The 22440-nt window shown below is 35.5% G+C and overlaps 1 protein-coding gene across 2 annotated transcripts; it reads right to left on the bottom strand.

Moving 5' to 3' along the window:
* Positions 1–5280: 5280 nt before the first annotated feature.
* Positions 5281–21448, bottom strand: LOC110454319 (stomatin-like protein 1). 2 transcript variants are annotated; one of them, XM_021503766.1, is made up of 11 exons: positions 21335–21448; positions 20431–20477; positions 19053–19306; positions 15233–15336; positions 13949–14015; positions 13341–13423; positions 12504–12707; positions 11919–11974; positions 8494–8621; positions 7660–7911; positions 5281–6999 (listed from the first exon to the last, which is right to left on the bottom strand). In XM_021503766.1, exons 3-11 carry the CDS (start codon positions 19252–19254, stop codon positions 6764–6766), a joined length of 1332 nt encoding a protein of 443 aa, XP_021359441.1. In that variant the 5' UTR covers positions 19255–19306; positions 20431–20477; positions 21335–21448; the 3' UTR covers positions 5281–6763. The 2 variants fall into 2 exon arrangements, with proteins under 2 accessions (XP_021359441.1, XP_021359442.1); XM_021503767.1 differs by lacking the exon at positions 20431–20477.
* Between the last annotated feature and the right edge of the window lie 992 nt (positions 21449–22440).

Genomic DNA, 22440 nt, shown 5'->3' with positions numbered 1-22440 from the left:
CTTGATCATATAAGATTAAGAATATCTTGATAATATAAGATAGAGAATATCTTGATCTTGATAATACAAGATAAAGAATATAATGTAAGATAGAGAATATCTTGATGATGTAAGATAGAGAATATCTTGATAATGTCAGATAAAGAATATGTTGGTAATACAAGATAAAGAGTATGTTGATCATATAAGATTAAGAATATCTTGAAAATATAAGATAAAGAATATCTTGATAATGTAAGATAGAGAATATCTTGATGATGTAAGATAGAGAATATGTTGGTAATACAAGATAAAGAATATCTTGATAATACAAGATAAAGGATATCTTGATAATGTAAGATAAAGAATATGTTGGTAATACAAAATAAGGAATATCTTGATCATATAAGATTAAGAATATCTTGAAAATATAAGATAAAGAATATCTTGATAATACAAGATAAAGGATATCTTGATAATGTAAGATAACTAATTGATAATGTAAGATAAAGGATATCTTGATAATGTAAGATAAAGAATATCTTGATAATACAAGATAAAGAATATCTTGATAATACAAAATAAAGAATATCTTGATAATATAAGATAGAGGATATCTTGATAATATAAGATAAAGAGTATCTTGATAATATAAGATTAAGAATATCTTGATAATACAAGATAAAGAATATCTTGATAATGTAAGACAGAGAATATCTTGATAATACAAAATAAAGAATATCTTGATAATGTAAGATAGAGAATATCTTGATAATGTAAGATAAAGAATTGATAATGTAAGATAAAGGATATCTTAATAATGTAAGATAAAGAATATGTTGGTAATACAAAATTAAGATTATCTTGATAATACAAGAGGCCCATGGGCCTGAAAGGTCACCTGAGTACTACAGTATTTATTTTTGTTGTTGAAATATGTACCAATTTGAGAACATAATAGTTAAGAATAACGTTAACTTTAGTTTGTCAGGACCATGAGCTGATCATTCCTAGACCGAGTTTCAGTTAAAGCGACCTATTAGAACTTGTTTTAAAGTTTGAAATAGGTTTTCAAAATGGCGGCCGTGGCGGCCATATTGGATTTCTGATCGACCCGAAAAATAACAACACTTTGTCAGGACCATGAGTCGATCATTCCTACAAAGTTTCAGTTCAATCGGCCCAGTAGAACTTGACTTTAAGTTCGAAATAGTTTTTCAAAATGGTGGCCGTGGCGGACATATTGGATTTCTGATCGACCCAAATAATAACAACTCTTTGTCAGGACCATGAGTCGATCATTCCTACAAAGTTTCAGTTCAATCGGCACAGTAGAACTACACTTTAAGTTTGAAATAGTTTTTCAAAATGGCGGCGGTGGTGGCCATATTGCATTTCTGATCGACCCGAAAAATAACAACACTTTTTCAGGGAGATGTCAGTAACCTTCCCATGAAATATTAATGAAATCCCTTTGCCAGTATTTCAGCTTAAGTTGAAAATGTAAAATGTTAACGGACGACGGGCGATGGACGACGGATGACGACAGACAAAGACGGATAGCAATAGGTCACTTGAGCTAAAGCTCAGGTGACCTTATAAGATTAATAGTATCTTGATAATATAAGAAGAAGAATATCTTGATAAGATAAGATAAAGAATATCTTGATAATGTAAGATAAAGAATATCTTGATAATGTAATATCTTGATAATGTAAGATAAAGGATATCTTGATGCCTGAGAGGGAGACATACAGTGTTACCAATGTCTGTCCCATCCCGACTCGCTGTTCTTACTCTATCATCTTTATTTTATATCAAAATCAACTAAATTAACTATATCCCTGCTACTGCCTTGACTTTGCTGTCAAGGGTGTTACTCCTCAATTAGCTATATGTTAGTCCCCAAAACTAAACATCCCTGCAGACTGACTCCCTCAGCAGTTCCATAACATCCTCGATAAAATGATGGAGCCAGTCCAGGTAAAAGGGATCAGGCAAAGATTGTGATAAACAAGAGGCCCATGGGACTTAACTGTCACCTGAGTCCTACAGTATTTATTTTTGTTGTTGAAATATGTACCAATTTGAGTAAAAAATAGTTAAGTATAATGGCAGCCAAATTGTATTTCTGATTGACCCGAAAAATAACAACACTTTGTCAGGACCATGATTCGATCATTCCTACAAAGTTTCAGTTCAATTGGCCAAGTAGAACTTTACTTTAAGTTTGAAATAGTTTTTCAAAATGGCGACCACGGCGGCCATATTGGATTTCTGATCGACCCGAAAAAATAACAACACTTTGTCAGGACCATGAATCGATCATTCCTACAAAGTTTCAGTTCAATCGGCCTAGCAGAACTTGACTTCAAGTTTGAAATAGTTTTTCAAAATGGTGGTCGTGGTGGCCAAATTGTATTTCTGATTGACCCGAAAAATAACAACACTTTGTCAGGACCATGAGTCGATCATTCCTACCAACTTTCAGTTCAATCGACCCAGCAGAACTTGACTGAGTTTGAAATAGTTTTTCAAAATGGCGGCCGTGGCGGCCATATTGGATTTCTGATCGACCCGAAAAATAAAAACACTTTGTCAGGACCATGAGTCGATCATTCCTACCAACTTTCAGTTCAATCTGCCCAGCAGAACTTGACTTTAAGTTTGAAATAGTTTTTCAAAATGGCGGCCGTGGCGGCCATATTGGATTTCTGATCGACCCGAAAAATAACAACACTTTGTCAGGACTATGAGTCGATCATTACTACCAACTTTCAGTTCAATCGACCCAGCAGAACTTGACTTTAAGTTTGAAATGTAAAATGTTAACGGACGACGGATGACGACGGACGAAGACGGATAGCAATAGGTCACTTTAGCTAAAGCTCAGGTGACCTAAAAACCCATCCTTATCATCCATTCTGCAACTCCAGCAGACAAAAATGAAAGAGGATATAAGAATGACCTTAGTGAGCTTATGCTGTACAGCGGTGTCTGTCATCTGTCCATCAACTTTTCCTTTAAAACGCTACTAGCTCTGAACAGCTTCATGGATTTTGACTAAATTTTGGCTGGAGCATCCTTGGGCAAAGGGAACTAAATTTTGTATAAATGGAGGGTGTGGCCCCTCTGAGTACATAGGGGCAGGGAGGGCCAAGTAGGAGAATTTGAGGTTTGAATCTTTAAAATCCTTCTTCTTTGTACCATTGGAGGGATTTTATCCAAATTTTGCCTGGAGCATCCTTGGGCAAAGGGGACTAAATTTTGTATAAAGAGAGGGTGTGGCTTTTGGGGGGGGTGCAGAGGGGGGCAATAGGGTAAATTCAGACTAAATATGGAACAAATCCTTTCATTCCTACAGAAGAAGAAGGATTTTAGTAGCGATATTTAGGAAAAGTTGACGGGCGACGGACGCCGCGCCAAGGCATAAAAATCATTCTCCTACGTTATGATTTGAGTTATATTAACTAAAGGTCAGGAGCATCATTTGACAAGGGGGACTCAATTTGTTTTAACAGAGAATGCTGTCACCCTGGGAGCAAAGGGGAAGGGGTCAGTAGGGAGGACATATAGTAATAATTATGTAGAGGGATTTTAACCAAATTTTGTGTAAAGCATCCTTGGGCAAAGGGGACTCGGTTTTGTATAAATAGTGCGTTGCTCTTAGGGGGCAGAGGGGTGGGCCCAATAGGGGAATTTTATCTTAATGTTTAAAACCCACCGCAATTTATGGGGGCAGAAAGAAGGGACCTAATGAGAGGCCGACAGACAGACAAATATTTGGAAATAGTTGCAGTATTATGTGTAATAAGAATAAATTTCCATGGTTGCCATATTATCCAGATGAATAATACAGGAACTCTGGGCATCTTGTTTTTCAAAACTTACAGTTCACTTTTAACAGAGTTATTGCCCTTTTCATAAAACAGAATCAAATCCAAATTTCAGTTTTCAAAGTAGTACAATACCTTCTTTGGAGTATCAGTTAGAGTTAAGTGAAATAATAACTTCTTACATGTCTACAGGTAACATGTATGTAAATAATAACTTCTTACATATCTACATGTATGTAAATAATAACTTCTTACATATCTACATGTATGTAAATAATAACTTCTTACATATCTACATGTATGTAAATAATAACTTCTTACATATCTACATGTATGTAAATAATAACTTCTTACATATCTACATGTATGTAAATAATAACTTCTTACATATCTACATGTATGTAAATAATAACTTCTTACATATCTACATGTATGTAAATAATAACTTCTTACATATCTACATGTATGTAAATAATAACTTCTTACATATCTACATGTATGTAAATAATAACTTCTTACATATCTACATGTATGTAAATAATAACTTCTTACATATCTACATGTATGTAAATAATAACTTCTTACATATCTACATGTATGTAAATAATAACTTCTTACATATCTACATGTATGTAAATAATAACTTCTTACATATCTACATGTATGTAAATAATAACTTCTTACATATCTACATGTATGTAAATAATAACTTCTTACATATCTACATGTATGTAAATAATAATTTCTTACATGTCTACATATATGTAAGAAAATTGCATTTTTAAGTCATATTGAACAAATTGGACAACCTTCAAATTTGGACTTCCATCAAGATTGATTTGCTTCCAGATCCAGGAGTCTGATCTTATAAGTTTATGTCAAAAAAGAAAAAAAATGCTTTTGTGTGTTTTAACAAATGCTGTATTTCATCATTCAATCTTATTTCACAACAAATTGATGTACATATTAGATAAATGACACTAAAAAGAAAAGTGGTTACAATAGAATAAGTAACATATAAAGAAATGGTTAACACAAAAAAAAATTAATGCAAGCAATCACATATGTATTTAAACAAAGAAATATGTATCACATGTACATTGTATAATAATAAGACTTCAAAACAACAGTAAAATTTATCAAATAGATAGGATTTCTAAAACTGACTGATTAAGGGTATAAGTTATCTACGAATTAAGCATCCTTGATACTCCAGGGGTTACGCTCACTGCACTCCTGGAATAAGTCATGACAAAACTAACAGCTCAGTGTGCACTACCTTGTGGATGAGACAAGAAGATTAGTTTGATCCTGTAATGTACACTAAAAGAATTCTTGCGGTCACACCACGGTAAAATTGACTGGCTTTTAAGTTGATCGTCGCTCCTCTGTTATCTTCAAAGGATAGGTATCAGCGTAGTGATTGGTCAGTTTTATTTTACGTGAGACCAATCAAATAGCTAGCCACATGCCTTCAATTTGCTATGACATATTCCAGGAGTGCCGAGAATATATGATAAGTGAGCGTAACCCCTGAAGTATCCAGGATGTGAATTAAGCACAAACGATTAACAACATAGATAAAGGACCCTATCTAAATGTAATCTACATGTACATTGTATATTAAAACTGTGCATTTCTATGAAGTAGGCAAATCCTATCACTTATGGACAAAACAAGAACTATAGAGAGCTCCTTACACAACAAGAAATCTAGAAAATACACCATCTTTGCTATCTACCTCTTATCATTGTACTGATATAAAGCAGAATGTATACTAACAAACTAGGTCAGTGAAGAGTGACAGCATATTATATATTATTTAGGTGTACCAAGTATCTCACACTTTGGACATAGACTGATACTTAAAACACACTTATTACATGTTACACCAAACATAGCAGTCATTCACAATTCTTTTCTTACATTTTTTTCAAAATAATTTGCATATACATATTACAAATATATATTATCTAATGTACCATGTAAGTATGTACATTACTTGCTGACATTTCTAAAAGTATTTACAGAGGAAGAACAGCATGACAAAATTTAGATATCTAATAAGTACTTATTTGACGAAAAAATAGTTCAAGACTGTTTTCTGCGATGAATTAAATTAATTTGTACAAAGAATGAGATGTAGACAATTCTGCTGATTTCAAAAGTAAAATCTGAGAGTTTAAAAGTATCTCCTTCCAAGGTGGGGAGATTTAGCAAGTACCTTTACTTACTACAGATATGTGTATTTACAATATGCTGTTGTGTTCATTACACCATCGTAAATTTTATATGATGACTTTTTTTCTCTCTGCTGAGAACAAAAATAAATATATTTAAGGCATAGCTTTATATTTGTGTCAAGTTATGAGGTGTTCCAGTTAAGCATGTGTAAGTTGAGTAGATGGCAAAGTCATCTGTGATAAATATACTCGTGCTCAACTCCAGTTATCACCTACTCAGGATCATAACCTGACCAAAATAGAACACTTTCCTTTGTATTTACACTACTTCTGTGAACTGTTTTATTCATTAGTTGAATCAGGGGACACAAATTTCATTTTAAATATTTATTAAAGTGTGATCAGTTCAATAAAAATAACAGCCTGAAATTTGCATACGCCTTGGTTAACTCCGCCCAGATCTACTGTTGTTGACATCACATAATTGTGTCTCATTTGTAGAAAATTTGCATAGCGCCCCGCCCACTTGTTTTGTCGTCAACATCACAGAAACCTGTCACGTTCTATGGCCATGTTATGAGATGAGAACTCCAGTTTGCAGGACCTTAGGCTATTGATTGAGTGTAAATATTGCAAAGTATTTGACACCTAGGAGATAATGATTCGTTTATATAAGTATAATTTTGAATATCAAAAAAAAAAGTATTTGAACATTATGCATGTAATAAGTATGCTATATGGCCATTTTTTATAATATTTTGTTCATTAAACGATTTGGACTCCGGATTGTGTACCTTTCATCTTTTTGACAATTTGTTTTATAACATCCTCCAGCTTCAGAGCAGCTGATAAATCCCCCGACACTTTTAATCGTCCACTCATATAGGCCTGCATTGGTTTGAATTTGTCCATAAACATGCGCTGCATATCGTTCACAGAAAGCGACAAAACAGCATCAGCATCACCACCAGGGGGCGCTCCCTCACCAGCGTGACCACTTCCTGCAAAAATTAACACAAATTTGTAATGAGTAAATGCCAAATCAAGTTTGAATGACATTTGGAAATTTATGTGTGTTTGACTTTTTTTAGAATTTCCTAACCTCTTTTAATACAACCTACTACAGGTAGTTTGGAAACTATAAAAGGAATCTTACCTTTAATGCTACCCGAATGTCAATATTAAGGATTTTAGTTTGAACTATGTACAATGAATTACCTGAATTGTTTTTAGATTACATAGGTTGGGCATAATAAATTTTCACTGATACAGTGTTACCTGTGAATAATACACCATGGAAAGTATCATTTATAAAACAACATATTGAATCTTTCTGTATAAAACATCCATTAACTGAATCTATGTTATCAGAATATTATTCTATTCTAAACAAGATTTCACTGTTCTGTAAATTGACCAGGAATACAACAGAATTCATGGAACATCATATGCATTAGTTTACACACTTTAGTTTCCAAAATTAATCAACACTTTTTTTATTTTCAAAATTAACTAAAAAGGATTTTATACCACAACTAAAAACAAATTAACTTTTACAACTATTGGGACACCATTGCATTTCGATGTGAAATCCTAATTGAGCATTATCAGTTTTACCCCCAGGTAATAGGAACTGTACAATTGATTTAAGAACAAGGTACCATTTTTCAGATCCAGGTAAAACGAGCCACCATTTTCTCCACTGAGCTTAAACTGGTACACGGCCCTGACACTCCTGACCATAGCCTCAGTGAGGAGACTGTTGGTCTGGAGGAGAATTTCTCGCGGGGTAGGAGCTTGTTCTGACAATATGTCACTGCTCCCCACAGCTCCATCCTCGGAGGGTACTATAGTGACGACCTCTGGCTGTGCCATGTCAACAGTCTGACCTTCAGCTCCATGGCTCTGATTGGCTGACAAAACAACAGGTGTGGTTCATTAGCACAGTAACATAGAAACAAATTCAGCCTTTAAAATATCAACTTCATATTAAATAACAAAACTTAACAGTCTTATAATATATTTTGGGCCTTTTAGAGACTGAGAGGGGTTCTCTCTAAAACTGACAGAAATGCATATAATGCAGATTTACAAGATTTCTCACCAATTTCATTAAAATCTTGGGCATCATTTGAAAAGGCAACATCAAAATCAGACCAACACATAAAGTAATCTTGGTCAAGTCAAACATGTTTAGTGGAGAAATTGATTCAAGTAGTTATAGGTCTAAGTGTCGAAATGCCACCAACTACAGCCATAAATGCAGAGCAAACATTCTTATTTGAAATAAACAATCAAACTTTTCTCAACCGTTACCTCCATTTTTCTTTATCCTTGGAACCAAATCAAATTTTTAATAACATTACTGAATTATTTGTAAACCTAATACAAAAATTTACAAAACACAACAGTACACTTTCATTTTACACAAGTCAATTGACCAAATAGACAAATAAATCTGCCAAGTACATTAGAACAGTGGATGGTCCTCTCACCTTCAGCTGCCTGCATGAACACCGAGGTTAGTTGTTGGAATGTCTGAGGGAGTCCGGGGGGCATCATAAAGTTGGGGGCCCCGCCCTTAGGGGCTGCCTCGGGAGGCTTCAGTAGCTTGATGGGTGGCCTGAAACAATAATTTCATGTATAGCTCTATTTAGAAGTAACAAAAGTTTCAAAACATGATATCACAAATGCCTTATTACCTGGTAACATCTTATGCTTGGGCTTTGCAGTGGAATCAAACAAACATCAATCAAAGTCAAAAAAGAAATTCCGGGAAAGCAACGACCAATAAGAATGAAGGAACTGCCTAAGGAACTAGAAGAACACTGACAGGTCAGTAAGGGCACCGTCTTGTGGGAATATATCCCCCATAATCATCAAGAAGCAATCTGTCCATATAGCTGAGCTTGACGTTTGACATTTGGACTTCAAAAAGAATCGCAAGGAAGCAAAATATACATTTTACATGTACTATGATAAGAGTCTTGTTTCCTTCCACCTTCATATTTTGATTTGTTTTATTTCACCTTATATACCTCCTCCATCAAGAGTCAGGGTCAAAGTCAGAGATCCACTTTGTCTTTGACCTTTGGACCCAAATTACCTTGACCATTAACCCAGTGACCCTGATCTTTGGTCAGTTGACTTATTCTTTAATTCCGACCAACTTTGCTTCATAATATCATAACAAAAAGTTCACCAGTGAAAAGATACAAAATTTGACCTTGACCTTTGACCCAGTGACCTTGCACTTTGTTCAAATGACTCCTTGTTTAATTCCCACAAACATTGCTTCAAAGTGTCATAATGAAATGTTCATCAGCAAAAAATACTAAATTTTACCTTGACCTTAGACCAAGTGACCTTGACCTTAAGTCCATTGACTCTTTATTAAATTCCGACCAACTTTGCTTCTTAAAGTTATAACAAAATGTTCATCAGGGAAAAGATACAAAATTTGACTGTGACCTTTGACCCAGTAACCTTGACCATTGGTCAATTGACTCCTTGTTTAATTCTGAGGGATGCAATTTACTTCCTTTACTTTGTTTTATTGTTGGGGTGGGGCCGGGGGATGCTATATACTTCCTTTACTTTGTTGTTGGTAGGGTGGGGTGGGGGGATGCTATATACTTCCTTTACTTTGTTGTTGGCAGGGTGGGGTCGGGGGATGCTATATACTTCCTTTACTTTGTTGTTGGTAGGGTGGGGTGGGGGGATGCTATATACTTCCATTACTTTGTTGTTGGTAGGGCGGGGCCGGGGGATGCTATTTACTTCCTTCACTTTGTTATTGTTTGGGTGGGGCCGGGGGATGCTATTTACTTCCTTTACTTTGATATTGTTTGGGTGGGGCTGAGGGATGCTATATACTTCCTTTACTTTGTTGTTGGTAGGGTGGGGCAGGGGGTTGATAATAACAGTAATACAAAAAACAAAAGTATAATATGCAAACTTATTTTAACAGTAATACAAAGCACAAGAGGCCCAGAGGGCCTGTAACGCTCACCTGGATATTTAAGCAGTCATAGCAAATTATTCTCATTAAATATTATACTGTACTACAAATATTTCAATCACAAACTTTGTCGGCTCAATCCGTTGAAGCTACCAGCCAAATATTATTATATGATTCTATGCTGTTTGGTTCTTCAAAAGAAGTTGTTTGACATATTTGTCCCTGTAACCTTGTAAGTAGTTTGAGGTTATTTTCCTTCTCAAACTTTGTTGGCTCTATCCCAAGCGGCTACCAGTTGAATCATATGAATCCATGCATTTTAGGTCTTCAGAACAAGTCTTTTGAAGTGTGTGTTGACCTCTGTGACATTTAAAGTAGGTTGAAGTCATTTTCATTTGCATACTTTGATGAGCTCTATCCCAAAAAGCCACCAGCCGAATATTATGATTCTATATCTTTCCTTCATTCAGAATAAGTCATTTGATGTTTTTGACATATTTGACCCCTCTGACCTTGAAAGTAGGTCATGGTCATTTTTATTCGCAAACTTCAAATATTAAGATTCTATAACTTTCAGTTCTTCAGAAGAAGTCGTTAAAAGGGTTTGACACATTTGACCCCTGTGACCTTGCAAGATTATCAAGGTCATTTTTATTCTCAAACTTTGTCAGGCTCTTACAAATTTAGCTTTCAGCCAAATATCATGACTCTAGGCCTGTCAATCATTTAGAAGCAGTCGTTTGATGTGTTTGACATATTTGACCCCTGTGACCTTGGAAGTAGGTCAAGGTCATTTTCGTTTTCAAAATTTGTCAGGCTCTACCAAAAGAAGCTATCAGCCAAATATGAAGATTTTATACCTTTCAGTTCTTCAGAAGAAGTTGTTTGAAGCGTTTGACATATTTGACCCCTGTGACCTTGAAAGTATGTTGAGGTCATTTTCATTCTCAAACTTTGTCTGTATCTTTCCCAGGAAGTCACCAGCCAAATATGATGACTCTATGCATGTTCATTCTTCAGAAGAAGTTGTTTAAAGGAAAAATTGACGGACGGACACGGCACCATGACATAAGATCACTTGCCCAAAGGGCAAGTGAGCTGAAAACATATAATATGCTATTACCTATAAGTTTTCTTTGCATAACTATTATTATTAATTTTTGACATAATTTAAGGCTCCTGTGATGTAACAGAGAAAATCATGGCCCAGTATCTGCCAGAATTTCTCCTTTTTTAATTTGAATACCATACGTGTTGGAATATCAACCATGACTTTTTCACCTTATATTTAGAGGTTTGTTGATTTGTACAGTGTACAGTACAATGTACCCAAAGTGAACAACATACAGTACAATGTACCCAAAGTTAATGTACTTACAGTACAATGTACCCATAGTGAATGTAATTACAGTACAATGTACCAATAGTTAATGTAATTACAGTACAATATACATACAGTACAATGTACCTAAAGTACACTGTACCGATAGTTAATGTACTGTAAGTACAATGTACCCATAGTAAATGAACTTACAGAATAAATGTACCCATAGTTAATGTACTTACAGTACAATGTACCTACAGTACACTGTACCGATAGTTAATGTACTGTAAGTACAATGTACCCATAGTTAATGAACTTACAGAATAAATGTACCAATAGTTAATGTACTTACATTAAAATGTACCCATAGTTAATTTACTTACAGTACAATGTACTAACAGTACAATGTACGTACAGTACAATGTAATTACAGTACAATGTACCAATAGTTAATGTACTTACATTAAAATGTACCCATAGCTAATGTACTTACATTACTATGTACTAACAGTACAATGTACTTACAGTACAATGTACCCATAGTTAATGTACCTACAGTACAATGTACCTACAGTACAAGTTACCCATAGTAAATGTACTTACAGGACAATGTTCCTACAGTACAATGTACTCACAGTTGTATTCTGGTAATCTCCAGTCCCCAGTTACTGGCTGTTCTGTTACTGTCCTCCTGCAAATTTAAATCAACAAGTGATGAGCATATTTTACTTCTTCCGTTCTTTAGAAAACATTGTACTAAATTTATAAGTTAAAGAGTGTAATTAGCATGCTGATATGAAGTACTCTGCAGTATATAGAACAGTAGAACACTGAACAATACAACTTACAATGGAGCCTTTTCTCTGTAGCTAATTAAGAATTTCAGTTCTTCATCAATCTAAATACTTTGTTTGGGTCTGACTTACATTCTCTTTCTCCACCTCCTTATTAGGTTAGAATCTTATAGTACTAAGTAATACTGGATATGGCATAAACAACGATTTACATTATAGTTATGTTTAAACTACAATTCTGAATTATCTAAGAAATAATTTGACAATATAACTTCCTGATAGATAAAGCTATGTTACTGACATCTATACCGGCATTAATACAAATCTATAGCTGTAAATACATATAAAAGATATTATCTAGATCAGCAGATGGAAAATCTTTAGAAAAGGTAGGTTTATATTCTGTTTAGTACTCCATAGACTAACCTCAATACTGGCAATGATCAGTAACTTTTGTTTCTCAATGACCGCACTCTCCTTGCGCAGCAGATGATTTGTGAGCGAGGCCTTGACCAGCCCCCTCAGACAGTGAATGGGATTCTCTATACAAGTAATTGATTTAGTCACATCAATGATCTGATACTGGACATCCGCTCCTACCTCAATGATGGCCCGGTCAGCGGTTATCAACTACAATGACAGAAACATAGAGTTATCTCCCATCTCAATGATGGCTTAGTCAGCGGTTATCAACTACAATGACATAAACATAGAGTTATCTCCCATCTCATTGATAGCTTAGTCAGCGGTTATCAACTACAATGACAGAATCATAGAGTTATCTCCCATCTCATTGATAGCTTGGTCAGCGGTTATCAACTACAATGACAGAAGCCTAGAGTTATCTCCCATCTAAATGATGGCTTAGTCAGCAGTTATCAACTACAATGACAGAAATATATAATTATCTCCATCTCGTTGATAGGTTGGTCAGTAATTTTCAACTTCACAACAGTGACACAAGGTTATCTCCCATCTTAATTGTTTCTCACTCAGTGACTGTCAAGTACATGGACATTAACCAAGTAGTGATGGAAAGTCGAAAGCTCTTCATTTCAAGGACAGTAACACAGAGTTATTTCCCATCCCAATGATGGCTTTGTCGGTGACTGTCTTTTTCTTCCAATAATCTGCATACCACCTCTGGTGTATTGTCGCAGATGAATTGTCAAATACATAGATATTAACACACTTAATCTTCTATTTCAATAATGATCAAGTCAGCCGTTATCAACTACAAGGACGGTAATACAGAGTAATCACCTGTTGAGGAGGGACGTTGAAAGCTTTCACACGGATGTCTACCTTCACAACCTGGTCTACAAGGGGCAGCACAAATGCCGTTCCTAAAAAAAGTATAAGAGAGATATTGAGACTCATGGCCTCATAACATGATTTAGTTCAAATTATCTGGAATCTTGATTCAAAAGTCAGAATTCCTTCTCACAACAACTATAAGGAGTTCATGTCCCATTACAGCCACAGATGTAACAATAATTTGGATTTAGGTTGACTGACTGCATGCTTTATCATGAGAGTGACTGTCATATCCTTCCAATACAAGACATGGAATGAATCACATCAATTAATCATTGAAACAAAAAGTCGACAAAGGAATTTGAGAAAGACACATGGCTGATGTATGAGAAAACAAAGATTTATCTCCCCTTATCTCCTGTGGTTCCTGTATCTTTGCAGCAAATTTTCACAACAGCAACCTTTCTATGAATAAAATATAATTCTATTTTTTTTAACAGTGATTGAGGCATCAATCTATATCTGGTTACATTTGGACTTGACTCTAGATAACCCAACATAACACAACTTACAGTATTTTAAATCTTGAAGTTGAAAGTTTTCATGTACATTACCTGGTCCTTTGACTCCATATAGACGTCCAAGTCTTAACACTACCATTCGCTCAAATTCTGTCACTTTCTGTCAACAGAATAATCAAAGGATTGTTAATTTATAATTTTGTTAACAACAATTCTTTTTTAACAACAGCATCCATCACCTAACCACTACAAATGTTGTATAATACAAGGCCATACACTGTGGGTTATTTATTGAAATTCTAGTCCCAGTGACAGCTGGCAATAGATAAGCTTACTTTTATATAATTATCACCCGCAGGTATCATGTCTCACTACATGAGGCCTAATAAAACATAAATTCTTTCTAAGGTAACCCTACCCACACCCAAAAAGGTAACCCTAACCACACCCACACAAGTAACCCTAACCACACCAACACATGTAACCCTACCCACACAGGTAACCCCTACCCACATAGGTAACCCTTCCCACACAAGAAACCCTACCCACACCCACACAGGTAACCCTAACCACACCCACACAGGTAACCCTAACCACACCCACACAGGTAACCCTATCCACACAGGTAACCCCTACCTACACAGGTAACCCCTACCTATACAGGTAACCCTTCCCACACAAGTTACCCTAACCACACCCACACATGTAGCCCTACCCACACATGTAACCCTACCCACACAGATAACCCTACCCACACAGGTAACCCCAACCCACACAGGTAACCATACCCACACCCACACAGGTAACCCTACCCTACACAGGTAACCCTTCCCATACCCACACAGGTAACCCTAACCCTACCCTACACAGGTAACCCTACACACACCCACACAAGTAACCCTACACACACCCACACAAGTAACCCTACCCACACAGGTAACCCTAGCCACACATGTAACCCTAACCACACAGGTAACCCTAACCACACCCACACAGGTAACCCTACCCTACACAGGTAACCTTACCCACACCCACACAGGTAACACTACCCTATACAGGTAACCCTACCCTACACAGGTAACCTTACCCATACCCACACATGTAACCATATCCACACAGGTAACCCCTACCTACACAGGTAACCCTTCCCAAACTGATTTTTCAACTTTTGGTTTTCTCATTTGACAAGTCATCTAGCATATGTTTCTGAAGAGTCGTTAAGGCTTCCCTCTCCTCACATGTTAAACAGTCACACCCAGTTACCATCAAAATCTGAGTGGGACAAATGGCGGTAACGTAACAAGGGAATGATGTACAGTATATTACATACTAGTAGAGCTTCTTATGAAAATATATTTAAATAAAGGATGTACTGACCTTGAAAGAGAACCATCCCGAAATAGGAAAGGTGATGATTAATAGTAGGAAACTCAGGGCAATCACGAAATAATGACAGACATTTGACATCAGTGACCGTTTCTCTGCAAAACAAAAAAATATATAAAAAATATACATTAATAGACATACACAGGTTTGTTTAGAGTAGGAACAGTTTTCATAATAATGGACAATGTTTATTTTAATCTTGTGAACTCATGATAAGTATCTTCTTGTTGAACAGGATAACCCAGACAGAATTTAACCTTCTTTTTATTGGATCACTCCAAAAATATTTGTTTAAATATTATGATACAGATATACATTTTGTTAGTGTCTGAAAATGGTAATGTGACCAAAAAGTAGGACTGAAGAGAAAACTATACAGAAATACACAAGTTTTAAGGAATCTTTTAACACTTCATATACATAGGAATGATAATGATTTTACACCAATTTCTGATCAAAAATCTGAAAATATGAAAGGTTTGTTAAAATTGCTTAACCTCAAAATGAAATATAACTTCAACTAAAAACATCATAGGAAGGTGTAAATTCATCAAAAAAAATAAACGAAATTCAAATATGCACAAAAACAAATAATAAATTTATACAAGAGTTATCCCTCTTCACAGTGTTCATCTTAATGAAACATTTTTTTGGAGATATCAGTATTTAGTGATTTAAAAGTATATATATATATTACATATTAAAAATGCTATTTTCAGAAAATAAACAAAATATGAATATAAATTATCTGAATCTAACACAAACAGCAGTGATCAATAACGTCTTTTCAATTTAAGACAAGAGGCCCAAGGGCCTTAGCGGTCACCTGAGTTATATCATAGATACTGGTAGCTTTATTTTATTGTTTAGATGTGATGTGGAAATCAGCATGTATACTAAGTGAAATTCAATACTTGTCATGTCATCAATGGATAAGAATTTGAAAATATTGGTAAATGTTTCCTTTGGGGCCCCGCTCTAGCCCCTGGGGATGGGGCAGGAATCCTAATTTTACAAAGTAAAACTCTCATTTACCCAAGATGATTCTGACTAAGTTTGAGCAATTTTCTGCTGAAAATATATAAAATATATACCGAAAAGTGTTATTTCCCTATATAAACTATATTAAACGTTAACCCCTCCCCAAGGGAGAACGGATAGCTCGGGGTCCTGATATTTTCAATTTAAATAAAGCCCCTGATGATCTTTCTTTCCACGTAAAGAAAATCACTGTAGTACCTCTGAGTCTGGAGAAGAAGATTTTTGAAATATTGATTAATTTTCCCTTTGGGGCCCCGCCCTGGCCCCAGGGGTCGGGGTAGGAATCTCAATTTTACAATTTGAAACCATCTACCTCCAAGGATAATTCTCACCAAGTAAAAATAATTTCCTACAGAAAGTTGTCAAAATATACCCAAAAGTGTTATTTCCCTATATAAACTATAGTAAACTTTACCCCCTCCCCAAGGGAGAACGGATAGCTCGGGGGTCCTGAAATTTACAATTTAAGTAAAGCCCCTGATGATCTTTCTTTCCACGTAGAGAAAATCACTGTAGTACCTCTGAGTCTGGAGAAGAAGATTTTTGAAATATTGATTAATTTTCCCTTTGGGGCCCCGCCCTGGCCCCAGGGGTCGGGGTAGGAATCTCAATTTTACAATTTGAAACCATCTACCTCCAAGGATAATTCTCACCAAGTAAAAATAATTTCCTACAGAAAGTTGTCAAAATATACCCAAAAGTGTTATTTCCCTATATAAACTATAGTAAACTTTACCCCCTCCCCAAGGGAGAACGGATAGCTCGGGGGTCCTGAAATTTACAATTTAAGTAAAGCCCCTGATGATCTTTCTTTCCACGTAGAGAAAATCACTGTAGTACCTCTGAGTCTGGAGAAGAAGATTTTTGAAATATTGATTAATTTTCCCTTTGGGGCCCCGCCCTGGCCCCAGGGGTCGGGGTAGGAATCTCAATTTTACAATTTGAAACCATCTACCTCCAAGGATAATTCTCACCAAGTAAAAATAATTTCCTACAGAAAGTTGTCAAAATATACCCAAAAGTGTTATTTCCCTATATAAACTATAGTAAACTTTACCCCCTCCCCAAGGGAGAACGGATAGCTCGGGGGTCCTGAAATTTACAATTTAAGTAAAGCCCCTGATGATCTTTCTTTCCACGTAGAGAAAATCACTGTAGTACCTCTGAGTCTGGAGAAGAAGATTTTTGAAATATTGATTAATTTTCCCTTTGGGGCCCCGCCCTGGCCCCAGGGGTCGGGGTAGGAATCTCAATTTTACAATTTGAAACCATCTACCTCCAAGGATAATTCTCACCAAGTAAAAATAATTTCCTACAGAAAGTTGTCAAAATATACCCAAAAGTGTTATTTCCCTATATAAACTATAGTAAACTTTACCCCCTCCCCAAGGGAGAACGGATAGCTCGGGGGTCCTGAAATTTACAATTTAAGTAAAGCCCCTGATGATCTTTCTTTCCACGTAGAGAAAATCACTGTAGTACCTCTGAGTCTGGAGAAGAAGATTTTTGAAATATTGATTAATTTTCCCTTTGGGGCCCCGCCCTGGCCCCAGGGGTCGGGGTAGGAATCTCAATTTTACAATTTGAAACCATCTACCTCCAAGGATAATTCTCACCAAGTAAAAATAATTTCCTACAGAAAGTTGTCAAAATATACCCAAAAGTGTTATTTCCCTATATAAACTATAGTAAACTTTACCCCCTCCCCAAGGGAGAACGGATAGCTCGGGGGTCCTGAAATTTACAATTTAAGTAAAGCCCCTGATGATCTTTCTTTCCACGTAGAGAAAATCACTGTAGTACCTCTGAGTCTGGAGAAGAAGATTTTTGAAATATTGATTAATTTTCCCTTTGGGGCCCCGCCCTGGCCCCAGGGGTCGGGGTAGGAATCTCAATTTTACAATTTGAAACCATCTACCTCCAAGGATAATTCTCACCAAGTAAAAATAATTTCCTACAGAAAGTTGTCAAAATATACCCAAAAGTGTTATTTCCCTATATAAACTATAGTAAACTTTACCCCCTCCCCAAGGGAGAACGGATAGCTCGGGGGTCCTGAAATTTACAATTTAAGTAAAGCCCCTGATGATCTTTCTTTCCACGTAGAGAAAATCACTGTAGTACCTCTGAGTCTGGAGAAGAAGATTTTTGAAATATTGGATAATTTTCCCTTTGGGGCCCCGCCCTGGCCCCAGGGGTGGGGGTAGGAATCCCAATTTTACAATTTTGAAGCCTCATCTACCAAGGATGATTCTGACCAAGTTTGAAAAAAATCCATCCACTGGTTCTTGAGAAGAAGTTGAAAATGTAAAAGTTTACGCACGACGCACGACGGACGAAAAGCGATTGGAATAGGTCACTTGAGCAAAGCTCAGGTGACCTAAAAAAGATGTCTTTTAAAGTGTACTGTATACTTTTGTTTAACGTGTAAAAAAAACCAGCAACCTTCCAATGGTTAATGTCTAATGTTACAAATAGGCTATGTCCTAGCAATGATGACATCAATCAAATATAACCTGGTATATTGGACCCTGACATTCCTACCAGATAGGAAAGTACAATTGAATCTGATAGGTTATATAGTGGCAGTGTTATACAGTGGTAAATAAGTAGGAGTTACTGTTAGTGTCACTGCATCAAATCAAGTTTGACATAATCTAGGTATTTGACACATCCGGGTTAAGATACCCAGCAATAAATGTCATAGCATCAAAAATGACTTGCATTTAATTAAGATGGTTGATCACTACATGAAAGTTTAATTACTTACCCACTTGTATTCTTGCATCCCTGGTATCATCAGTTTGCCCATCGTATGTGTAATGTGAACGGTATTTGTTTTTCGAGGTGTTTCCGTAGGTGTAGTACGAGTTGTCCATGGTTGAATGGTCACTAACACCGTAGGTAAATGGAGAAGAGAAGTCCAGACTCACGCTGTCCTCGGTGGGCAGTCGCGAGTATTTCGCGGCCATTGATCAGAGGTTAACAGTACACCATCTTTGACTTCAAAAATATTATGTATGACTGTAAAATGAAATTGGCAAGATCCATTATCTGGAGTGAGCATTTTTTATAAATACAACATTTACCAGTATATATACTGACTTATGAAATTTTACATACCAGTATGTTATATGTATATGTAATTACATGTCATGTGATACAGTAGCATTGCAATAGATCCATTTTAGTTGGAACATTTATAATGTATTGACTAACTGGAAAAGGTAAATTGGTTTTTACTTTCTTTTACATTAATTCAGGTAAAAATGACATGTTACTGAAACTTAGTCATATCACAAAAAGGAAGGCATAATCATTTATCAAAGCATCAATATGTACTCAAGTTTATGTACACATTATCATGTTATCATAGTTATCACAGATGTACCCTTTGACATATATACCATAATATAGTATTTTCATACAAATATACAGTAGCGTTAAGGGAGTTTGGATTGGGAGTGCCACTTTCTAATCTAATCAGAGAGCAGCATTTCAGTAAAGTTTCATTTAACAACAGTAACTTAGAAGTGTGAATGTAATATACTTAACTAAAGTTCTTCTAATAATTGCCTCCTACCTGACAAGGAAGATAGCTATATAGGTCTAGCAATGTACATGGGGAAAAGAACATAAACATTACAAGTTAAAACTATATACAACAGGTAGAGTATTAAGGTAATACAAGAAATGATGACAATTAACATAGCTGATCCTTTCTTAGCCCGAGTTTCCTCTGGCCCTGACACCAGACTTAGACATTTTGTCAGATAGATGTTTGGTGTGAGCCCTGACACCAGACTTAGACATTTTGTCAGATAGATGTATATGTTTGGTGTGAGCCCAGACACCAGACTTTAGATGTTTTGTCAGATATTTGTTTGGGGTGGCCCCTGACACCAGACTTAGAAATTTTGTCAGATAGATGTTTGGTTTGAGCCCTGACACCAGACTTAGACATTTTGTCAGATAGATGTTTGGTGTGGGCCACACCAGATGTCTATCTGTCAAAATGTTTATAAAGTCTGGTGTCAGAGCTAATATAGGAAACTCAAGCTAATCCTTTCTTTGGTAAGAATTTTATTGAAGTGCACCAGCTTTATTGTCATCTCTCCTTGGATGTTAAAGACTATTGTTGATCTTACCTGGATTTCTACTTAACAACTTAGACAGAAGTTGTGTCACCAACCTCCTACAGAGATAGAATATTAGTAATTGTTAGAGAATTAAGAGCTGAGATTTGAAGGTCATGATAGTATCAGACATACATGGTACATGTAAAGAAAGATTATTTGTGATATTTCATGTGACAGCGAGGAATTTGATAGCAGAAGTGTTGCTAGGAATATACTAGGGTGGTGTACACTGTACGTGCTGTGTACAGATTAAACTGATAATTTAAAACAACTGCATATATGATATTATACATGTAGTTACTATAACATTATCCCATCATCTGCTTTACATGAATTTGCTAATTACCCAAACAGTTGATCATATAGATCTGTCAAACACATCTCATTAAAGTAATTGTAATTTTTTCTATCAGTCAATATAGGGCCTAGTCAAACAATGTTTTATCAAACTGCTAAGATAAAAAATGCAATCTTATTTTTCCTTTGGTCTTTTGCGCATTGCCATGGGAAACAACATCTTTCTCGAGTTAAAAAATCATTTCAACAGCCCCTCATAAACTATTGCAATAAAACCAAGATTGTGAACAGAAATAAAATGTAACAAATAATACATTGCTGCAGTGATGAATGTACTTTCTGGTAAAGCTAAAGATGCCAGATAAAAATATCAGCAAAGGCTTAATTATTCTTGTTTAAAAATTCATATATAAATGAGCATTTTACTTATACACATGGGTAGTGAAAAATTGGTAGGCCTTTACAAAGGCTAGACCGACAGAAAATGGATTAAAAAACCGGCCTATTTCGAAATCACCCTGCAACAGGCCAATGCCATCAATGTCACAGCAATCGTGAAAACAAATCTTATTTTGCATGTCAAAATATGTTAGATATTGTAATATTGCACACTTACTCATAATAAATTTGAGATTTCTTCACTAATGTTTTCCTTGCTTAGGATGTTAAGAATGTTGTTATATTTGCAGTTGCCTACACATCGTGACCGGAACGTAAACAAATGCAAGTGCAAACTAAAAGCCGGAAGTCGAACATGGGTACGTAACTGAAATTACGGAAATTGTGCGTAATATCGCAGGGGGAATAATGTTGCAGAAAACCTTTACCACGGAATTACTAGATTAGACGTGCCTTTACCTATGGCGACAATTTTATAACACTCCCATATTTTGGACATACGTATATAAGAAATGTATAACAGGAAAATCTATGGCTCGGGCTGTCCAGAATGCAATTTTCAAATTTACAGAAACCGATTTTTATCTTCCAAAATAATATTGCATACTTATTTTTTTCCAGATTCAAAATTATATTTTTCTTGTTTAGATTTCTTTTGCGTAGACAGGGACGTATAAAACTTGTTTATCGCACAGTAGTTCAGTTTTTCATATCATTTTTTTTTCGTTCATAAAGCCGGCATCGACTAAATATTGAAATGCATGATTTGTTTTCTCTCACAGTCCAGTTTAGAATGAATGAAGGAAGGAAAACATTAAAAAAAATTAAGGTTGTTTGTAAAGAAGTTACACTGACCATATATAATGTATTTGTGGCTATTTAATCTTCTGTCCACATACATGAATCTGTTCGCTTAATTTGATCTTCCCATATTCAGGATTATGTATTTGCTGTGTATGATGTTCTTTTGTATGTATTTACTGTGTATGTATTTACTGTGTATGTATTTACTGTGTATGTATTTACTGTGTATGTATTTACTGTGTATGTATTTGCTGTGTATGTATTTGCTGTGTATGTATTTGTTGTGTATGTATTTGTTGTGTATGTATTTGTTGTGTATGTATTTGTTGTGTATGTATTTGTTGTGTATGTATTTGTTGTGTATGTATTTGCTGTGTATGTATTTGTTGTGTATGTATTTGCTGTGTATGTATTTACTGTGTATGTATTTACTGTGTATGTATTTACTGTGTATGTATTTGCTGTGTATGTATTTGCTGTGTATGTATTTGTTGTGTATGTATTTGTTGTGTATGTATT

Source organism: Mizuhopecten yessoensis, unplaced genomic scaffold (assembly GCF_002113885.1).
Source record: "Mizuhopecten yessoensis strain PY_sf001 unplaced genomic scaffold, ASM211388v2 scaffold7763, whole genome shotgun sequence".
NCBI classification, from domain to species: domain Eukaryota; kingdom Metazoa; phylum Mollusca; class Bivalvia; order Pectinida; family Pectinidae; genus Mizuhopecten; species Mizuhopecten yessoensis.
This window is presented reverse-complemented; position numbering and strand designations above follow the sequence as displayed.